General features: G+C 34.4%; 1 protein-coding gene across 1 annotated transcript; it reads left to right on the top strand.

Moving 5' to 3' along the window:
- Nucleotides 1-3658: 3658 nt before the first annotated feature.
- Nucleotides 3659-7351, top strand: LOC125190906 (beta-glucuronosyltransferase GlcAT14A). Its single transcript, XM_048088327.1, has 4 exons — nt 3659-4371; nt 4456-4531; nt 4597-4712; nt 6702-7351. Exons 1-4 carry the CDS (start codon nt 3888-3890, stop codon nt 7208-7210), a joined length of 1185 nt encoding a protein of 394 aa, XP_047944284.1. The 5' UTR covers nt 3659-3887; the 3' UTR covers nt 7211-7351.
- The last annotated feature ends 2741 nt before the right edge of the window (nt 7352-10092 follow it).

Genomic DNA, 10092 nt, shown 5'->3' with positions numbered 1-10092 from the left:
CTTTGGGCATGAGCCCCATATGTTCGGACCCAAGGGGCGGTGGTGTTAAAGGCCCCCCCCTCGATCCATTAAAAGGGTCGGGGAAGAACCCCTAAAAAGGAACCCAAGCCCCCTGGAGGAAGATCCCATGGGCCTAAAGGGGTTGAAAACCCCCTAAGTGTTGATGAAGAAGTGAAACCGGGGAGGGGTCATCGTGAGATCGGTCGTGTTATGGTGGAGGAGATGGGGGCGGTGGTGGTGGGGGAATTGGGGGCCCGCGGGGGTTTAAAAGGGTAACTCTGGGGAAAAGTTTGATTAAAGTTTGAAAGGTTTGGTTTGGGTTAAAGGGCCCCAAAATTTCCCCTCAAAACCCAAGTTATATCTCGTCCCCCAAATTTTTGGGTTTTTTCTACACTGGCGGGGTAATACAAAAAAATAAAAAGCAAAGGGTAACAATTTTTAAACGGGTTAAAAACAAAACAATAAATTTGAAAAATAACATAATTTTAAACCCGAGTCGATGAGTCCTTTTTTTGGGGCGAATCGCCTGGTATTCTTGGTTGGCGTGTTGCCCCCAAAAGATCCGGTTTCACCCTTGTTGTTCGCGCCCAAAAAGGAAAAACCTTAAAAATCACCCGTTGTGCACTTGGGTCCACTATAATTATTACATGTAATAATTCATCTTATTAAATCAATGTTTTAATAAGATTTTCTCCACCAATGTGGGATAATTAACTCTTTTAATTAATCCCTTGGTTTTATCTCTTAGCTTCTTTATAGCTCACCATTGTGACAAACTTTAATTCATAATTTCTCACTCACCGGGAATCGATTTAGAGAAAATGAATATACCACAGACATCTACTCCAAAAGTATATCGTTGCTATTGCATTTAATTTTACAAAACTAAATGTCTCGTCACATTTATATTAGTCAAAGTCTATTGACCAAACACGATTCCAACATTCACTTTGCTCATTCGAAACGTATAGTCATCCTCGGTGCCTAATGTTTCACAACATCCATTGGCCAAAACTATTTGTGATAGGCTTGTGATAACATAGGACAGTGGGACGGATTCTTTGCAGGTTTTTGACTTGCACAATGAAGTAGGGAATCACACAATTGCAGAGTGTTGGAACCGCCTACAACGCATTTGGATGATGATTGATTCACCGAAATAATGTGATTTTACACTCTCGTTGTTTGAACTGATATTGTCATCACCAAAGTATGCATTTATAATTTGGAAGAGGGTTGAGAGAAATACGGATGAAAGAGGGAAAATTGAGAAAAAATGAAGAAGGATTGGATTGAGGAATGGTGTTAAAATGATGTGGGAAAATGTGGGTATTTATTTGAGGGGATGTGATAATTAAAAAATGGCAAAAATCAATCAAACACAACTTCCTAAAGGCAAAATTTAAAATATTTAACTAATACTCCCTCTGTCCCATTAAAAATGCAACGTTTTCCTTTTTGGGTTGTCCCACTAAAAATGAAACGTTTCCTAAAATGGAAACATCACTCTCTCTACTTTTCTCTCGCTCTTACTTTACTCTCTCTTCATTAACTCACAAAACAACACTTGCATAAAATCTTGTGCCGGAAACCAAATGTTTCATATTTATTGGGACGGAGGGAGTAATTATTTTTGAGAATAATAAAAAATTTAATGAATGTTGTCCACTGGCACTCCCGATGAGTAGACATCATTTCACATTGTAATTGGACGAGCAGGGGAAGACAAGGGGCTAGCAAGGTTGACTTTTGTCCTTGAGCGGGAGCAACTTTCAATTGCCACGGCCCTTGCACCGCATCTTCCCCGATATCGTCCCTCAGGGATGGGCTATAGAGCGGATGTTATAACATGGAAATTTGAGAGAAGAGTAAGGAATTAGATGGAAAATGTGGTTGGTGATACACATGCTAGTAACTTAATTTTAACGTTTGAGTTTTAGAACTCAATTTAAAATTTGTGGCGTAAAGGCTTACTCAATGGTTCACAGGTTTTTTTTCTTAAAGCAATTTCTGTAGTTCAAGCAATGGTCTAAGTAATATCCATGTTGATGTAGACTATAACCCTCCTCTTAAAAATACACTTGGCAATAGTTGCACATGGAAACACTGTTACTAATAACCCTATCACTATGTATAAATATTTCCCTTAATGGAGTATATTTTAAGCAAACTTGTACTACTAATAATCTGCTTCTCATGTTGTATGCCCATGCTATATCACTATGTATAAATATTGAACCAGATGACGCTTCTACATCGCAATGAAATCTCCAATTATAGTAATTTGGAGTAATCCCCCTTCTCACAAGGTGCTCTTTCATCGTATCAGAAGACAAAAATTTGCTATTATCACAAAGTTTACATGGACATCTAATTTTCGAACCATCCATTTTGGAGGGAAATGACATAGCAAAATTCATAAACATATCTAACCCATCGATAAAATCACGATTGAATTCTCTGGTGGGATGCTTTCTCTCATACATCCATTCTCGTTCCATAATTTTATCCATTTTACTATCCTGTAGTATGAAATCAAAATAAAAAAATAATACTTTCAATAAATTAACAAAGAGTTTAGAGAAAATAATTAGCAAATAAAAATTATACTATTGATCATCAAAATATTACTTGAGCAAAAATATTGTTTCAAGTTATTAAAATTCTTAAGTTAGCAAATCTATCATTTTCACGGGTAAGTCCATTGTATATTAGTCATCAGATCCAAAAATAAATTAAAGTAATCTATCCATTTTACTATCCTATAGCATAAATTAATATAGATTAAAACAGATATAACAATATTTTAGATTATTTAACATAAAAGTTAGACAGAGTAACTAATAAATATAAATTATATCTTTAGATAACAAAAAGATAATAAGGAGAGATGGCAACGGGCAAAGAGACTACTATAATTCGAAGAAATAACAGGGTGAGACTGAAAATATGTAGGAACAACCGAAGAAACGAGCTGTAGAGAAAATGGAAGAAGTAAAATGATAGAAGCCAGATCCAGATCTGGTTTGAAAATAATATCCTTGTTTTTCCAGCACCTTCCAAGTGCTAGGAAATATTTTCGAGCACAGGTAATTTGTGCTAGGAATTTTCCGAGCACTGCTAGGAATATTATCGAGCACAGTCAAGTTGTGCTAGAAATTTCCAAGCACCTTAAGTGCTAGGAAAATTTTTCCGAGCATAGTCAATTTGTGCTAGGACTTTACTTTTTCCGAGCGCATTCAATTTGTGCTCGATAAAACGTTGGTGGAAGTATTCCTTGTATAAACGTTGTCACACTAATTCCGAGCACATAGTAGTTGCTCGGAAATTTCCTAGCACATTCTAACGCTGCTAGGAAATATGCTCGCAATTTGTAATAGGTATTCCTAGTATGTTGACCGTGCTCGGATTGTGCATATCTTTTTCAATATTCCGACAACAGGCTTGTGTACTCGGAAAAGTGCTAGGAAAATTCCGAGCACACATTGGTGCTCGGAAATATGTGTTAGGAACACCTTATTTTGGTAGTGAAAGATAAAAATAATGATTTTCAAATTAATCAAGCATAATACATTAGCACAAGAGAAAACATGTGTACAAATCTTGGTCATGTGCAAACTCTACATAATTGAGTGATATATGTTGGATACACTTCAAAATTTAAGTTACACCAACCAACCTTGAATAAAGTAGAAAGAAAAGAAGCATAATAAACAAAGTGACGGTTGAAACTTCAGCTTTGGAGTTTGGCAGTCCCCTTCTTTTTCTACACTCTTGCTTTCTCAATACAGTTGTAAAGAATACTTAAATCTCCCCATCCCTCTTCATCCACCACCATAATAACAAACACCACATCTTCCCAATCCCTAATAAAAATTAACCCAGACATGAAGAAGCTCTTGACCTTGTTATTCATCCTAACCACTCTCTTGTTGTTCTCTCTCATCTACATCCCCACAAAGACAACACAGCCCATCGCCATCTTGAAACCAACAACCACTTTCATCCACCCCAAAATCAATCCCTACAAGGCCACCTTCGCCTACCTGATCTCGGCCTCCTCGGGCGACACAATGAAGCTGAAGCGCCTCATGCTCGCCCTCTACCACCCGGCCAACCACTACTTGATCCACCTAGACGCCTCTGCCCCAGCCGACGACCACCGAGAGATCGCCCGGTTCGTCTCCAGCAATGCTGTATTTGCCCAAGTTGGGAATGTGTGGATCGTCAACAAGCCCAATTTGGTAACATACAGAGGCCCCACCATGCTCGCTACAACTCTCCACGCTATGGCTATGCTTCTCAGGACTGCCAAATGGGATTGGTTTATCAATCTCAGCGCCTCTGATTACCCTTTGCTCACTCAAGATGGTATGGTGAGTGCACTGCACTGCACTGCTCTTTTTAATTATGCCAACAACAAAATTGTCTTATTCATTATTTTCCGTAATGCAGATCTGATTCACACTTTCTCAAACTTGCCTAAACATCTCAACTTTGTTCAGCACACTAGCCACTTGGGTTGGAAACTGTAAGTATCAATACTTTAAAAAATAAATTAAATTTTTTTAAAAATTTTATTTGATTGAAATGCAGGAATAAAAGAGGGAAACCGATTATAATAGACCCGGGTTTGTACAGTGCAAATAAATCTGAGATCTGGTGGGCAATTAAACAAAGAAGTCTGCCGACTGCTTTCAAACTTTATACTGGTAAATATGTTCTCCTTCCTCAATTTCGATAGTATATAAATATTTTGTGGCTTAAAAAAAAGGGTCATATATTTTGTGGCTCACAATATTAGGAGTAATATTAGAGGGTTCCAGCATACACCACATGTGAGATTCCAGAACATTGTCCTATAAAATTATTAATAAAGTACATGTTCCACTACCCCATCACATGACTTATAGTCTTATTATACCCACATCTACACATGCATAGTAAAAACATTAAACGTTGGCCACCCAAAATACTAGTAGTATATTAAAAAGTGAATATTAGTTGTGGAGTAGTATTTTGTTTTGCATCGAATAATTTTGTATTATAGTACTATATTAATTTCAGATTTATAGCTTTATTGGAATATGTAGTAGTACGTCCAAATCATATAGTATGAAGATTGTAAGTTTGTAAAGGCGTGTATGGATTATTTAATGTTGGAACTTTATCAGAAAACAGACATAGGGGAAGAGACAAATACTTGGAGTGGGTATAATAATTGGAGTTAATGACCGACTTATGAATTTAAAAGTGAAGGGATATTTGAATGCGATCGGTTGTTAACTTTGGCTTGTGGCAATGGCAAATATGTAGGAAAGTCAAATAGTTTGGTGCTGATTAAGTTTAGTTAATATAAAGCAAATCAAGCGGTTACTTTCATTGTTATCAAGTCTTGAATAATGGGATTACCTAACTTATATTATCACCATATATAATGACCATCGTTATCAAGTCTAGAATAATGGGATTATAACTTAGTACATTACACCTAACTTATATTATCACCATATATAGTGACCGCCAATATTACTTCCTCTATCACATGCTATAGATATGCTCAATTTCTTTTTTATTCGTTCCATAAAAATAGTACTCCTTTCGTTTCATTGTAGTGGATGCGTTACTTTTCAGCACGTAATTTAAGAAAAAATGTTCTAAATGAGTTAAATAAAGTAATAATAAAGTAGAAAATGAAAAAAGTATATAGATGAATAGAGAATAAAGTAAAAAAAGAGTAAAGTAAGTGAAAGAAATGTGTTGACTTTTATTAAAAGAAAAATGACTCCACTATCATGTAACATACCAAAATGACAAATGACTTCACTACTAAAAAAACAGAGAGAATATATAACATTTATGAAAATCTTTTTTGTTTTATTTTTACTTTATCATTTCTGCACCCTACTCCATCACTATTTAACTATTTTTCTTTATTATTTACACGTTCAAACACGAATCCTAGACTATTGACCTCAGACGTTACCTTTCTATTTATATTTTTTAATGTAATGGAGGAAAATATTAATTTCCCTACCAAATCTCAACCCAGCAGTTATGTTTGTTTTTTATTCTTTTTAATTCTGTTCACCTAAATTGGTCTTTTTAATTGCATGATATGTCCACGTCTCTAAATCATTTTATTTAATTATGAAATCATTATTCTACCGCCCACTAGACTGTTTGTATAAGTTATTGAGCATATTTACACATCAAATACAGGACATAAAATGAATTTCGTGCTCCCTGGGTTTTGAAAATTTATTATTTATTTCTATTTTCATCCGTTCTTAAAATTTTATCATCTTTCCCCACATTCTACCAACTCATTTCCACTCACATTTTATTGCTCTCTCCGTCCCATTATAAGTGAAGCATATTCCTTTTTAGGTCGTCTCACATTTCCTTTTATGGCAATAGTAACACTCTATCTCTCTCTTACTTTCTCTTCTCTCCTATTTTTTCTCTCTACTTTATTTCACTTCTAAAAACTTATACCTAAAAGAAATGTCCCACATATAATGGGATTGAGGAGTATAAAATATATAAAAGTAGGACACACATGTCACTAACTTTTTCAACCTATTTTCTATTATATTTCTTAAAATTCATGTCGGGTCAAATGGTGACAAATTATTAGTGGTGGATATAGCAGTGCATTTGGATCAATCTCCCATCATTCTCTCTATATATATGCGTAGGGTCAGCATGGACAATCCTATCGAGATCCTTCTCAGAATACTGCATAGCAGGTTGGGACAATCTCCCACGAAGCCTTCTCCTCTACTACTCTAACTTCGTGTCCTCTCCGGAGGGCTACTTCCAGACATTGCTATGCAACTCTGAGGAATTCAGGAACACCACCGTCAACCACGACCTTCATTACATTTCATGGGATATTCCTCCCAAGCAGCACCCTAGGTCCCTTGGTCTTAAAGATTACAGGAAAATGGTCCTCAGCAACAGACCCTTTGCTCGCAAGTTTAAGAAGAACGATCCCGTTCTCAACAAGATTGACCGCCACCTTCTCAAGAGGGCCAGCCGCCAGTTCTCCCTCGGTGCATGGTGTCTTCAAGACGGAACCCAATGCTCCATGCTGCACGGGGAGAATTATGGGCTTTTAAGCCCCGGATCTGGTTCCAGGAGGTTCAAGATTCTACTTGACAAGTTGCTTTCTGCTCAAAATTTTCCTAGAAAACAATGTAGATGATTTGTTTTTTTATTTTTTGAAAATGCGATTCTTATACACAAGGGAAGGATGATGGTGCGGTATAGTTAACTACATTCAACAAAGAGGAATTAAACGAATCTTGTTATAAATCACCAGATATTAAACACAGACTTCATACTATTTTTTGTTGTTCAATTGTTTTTCTAAATTAATGCTCGACTAAAATCCATACTACAAATATAACTAACTCATGTATACATACTATTTGATATATTTGGCTCCCAAAAATACTTCGTCATCAGTTAATACTCTATTTCTCATAATTTAAAACCCCACATTGCCACATCTGCCCTATTTTCGCGATTGTTAGACCATCTCCATTGATACACTAAAACCTAAAATGAGATAGGTATTTAGCTCTAATAGTACTCAAAAACCAATATTATTTTTGGTTTTTGAGAAAAAAAAAATACCTATCTTTAGGTTTACACTAAACTAAAACCTAAAAGTTTTTCAAATTTTGTAAATAAAAAAGGCGTAATATAGAGAATATTCTTTTAAGTTTAAGTTTAGTGTAAATGGTTGGAGTAAAATCAATATTTAGTGTGAGATTTACACTAAAATGGATTTTAGTTTAGTGGAATGGTTGGAGATGATCTTAGCGAGTAAGTTGTTGGGAAATAGAGACGTATAATCACAAATATAAAATCATGAAATAAAGAAATGAATTGTTTACATAGTTTTATGTGATGTGTATTTATATTTCGGGGTGATGCTAAACCAAAAATTTTACTATATAGTTTTCAGTTGCAAGTTAATGAGAGTATAAATTCTTATATAAGCAATATAAAGATTAAATCCTAGTTATAACAGGAAATCTCCGTAGTGTTCATCTTCTTTGATTTCTTTTTGTCATGAAATGAAACTAGGTGAGCAATGTGGCTGGGTGGCCCACATAATTAAACTAATAACCCGGCGTTCAGTATAAATTTTTTTTGTTTTGATTAGTATAGTCCATCTTGTGATTAATTGTATTGCACAGGATTTGACTTCGAAAATTTAATAAAATTTTTATTTTAATTTTATTCACGCACTCAACGTTCGATTTAACACTGTAGCTTAAATTCCTATTAATGACCCAAATACAAGTTTATAATATATTTCGCAGATTAGTTATTCTTATAATTTTCTTTTTCCTCTAAATATCTTATTTTCTCCTTTTTTGGATTATTATATTTTATTCATTTAACTCAATAAATATCTATTCTTTAATATTTTACCTAAAATAAACTCCTTAATTATATCTTGCACGAAGTATACGATTACGTACACAGGGTAGTGATAAAATGTAAACTTATATATTGTACAAACTCCAAATTTTTCAACACAATGTTAACACATTGCATAATTTCAAGATTTTGATGTCAATACAAAGCAATACAATGTCATCATAATATCAACACAGTGTTGACTGTTGACACTGTGTTGACATTTTTTATTAATGTTATTTTGTCATCTGTTGATATTTTCTAACGGTTCAAATTAATGTTTGGAATTTATACAATATATAGAGTTTGCATTTCATCACATTCCTATGTATACATTTGTTAACTACAAATTTTTTCATGGGTTTTAGTTAATAAGTGTTTATATCTTGGGAAGAAAATTTTGAGATGTAGAGGCAGAGAAGAAAACTAATAAGTGCTTATATCTTGGAAGCAGAAATTTTTACAAAGTGATAATGTTTGCTATGTGTCGTTGTGTTGATATAATGTTTGCTAGACAGGATTTAAATGCCTATTTTCATTGGTTTCATTCGGAGTTTTGTAGTAACATGGGATAAATCATAATTTGACCAAACTTCGTAGTTTAAACGATTATTATTTCTTATTTTATTCTCTCTTTATCTTTCTTATTTTTTTCTTATCCTATACTTTATTCTATCCAGTTAATTCAATAAATATCATTTCTTGAATACCATGCCCAAAATGAACTCTTCCTATAGTGAGACATGGGGAGTATACGATTACATACTCATTTAATCACTTTAGATGTCGTCAGCTGCGCATTGCGCAAGGGCTAATTATAAAAATGATATGTGAGGTCATGCCATGTGTTTAAAATTTACAAAGAGACCTACGGGTCAAATTATAAAGGGACGTATGAGTCAAAATACGAAGGGACCTACGGGTCAAAAAACATCATTCTTATTTTTTAGCAATTGAATTTCTCACATCAATCATCCAAGCATAATCTTCTTCCCGTTGAAGTTGATGTGACTTTTGTCTCCCAAGATTTGCTGAATCTATCTTCTAAAGTGCATGTTGGTCCAATCTTGTGTCCAAATTATCTTTGAAAGCTTCTTGGAAAGATCTGTTTTATCATTCAACATAAAAGTAATTATACTTTGTGCATCCAGATTATACAAGGAATTTATTTGAAAAAAAAAATTAAGAGTACAAAACAAATTGAAATAAAAATGACATTCTATCTCAAAAGATCTTTCTTAGCATATTATTGATGATTAACAAATACAGTACCATTTTTTATTGCCGTATTGGGAAAATACTGTGAAGAATTCTGGAATCTCATCATATAAGTGACATACTTGGATTTTACATGATTTTAGAGGGTGGTTTTGTATGAATTTGATCATATTTTGTCTATTATTGGGCGTGTTTATATCTACTTTTCTATTATGTTGGTATGTTGTCCATTTTGTTAAGAATGTGTAGAAAAAGGTATAAAATATGTGGATGTGCAGCAACCTTGGTTTGAGACAATTTTTACTGGAGATTTTGAAGTTCAATCAGACCCTAATGCATATCAATCTCTTCGTCTTTGAAAGAGCTTCGCGTAGGTATCTCGCACGCCTCAGTCGGAGATTAGTAGAAGAAGTTATGACCGTTATAGGAACACTG

This window comes from Salvia hispanica, chromosome 5 (genome assembly GCF_023119035.1).
Source record: "Salvia hispanica cultivar TCC Black 2014 chromosome 5, UniMelb_Shisp_WGS_1.0, whole genome shotgun sequence".
NCBI classification, from domain to species: domain Eukaryota; kingdom Viridiplantae; phylum Streptophyta; class Magnoliopsida; order Lamiales; family Lamiaceae; genus Salvia; species Salvia hispanica.
This window is presented reverse-complemented; position numbering and strand designations above follow the sequence as displayed.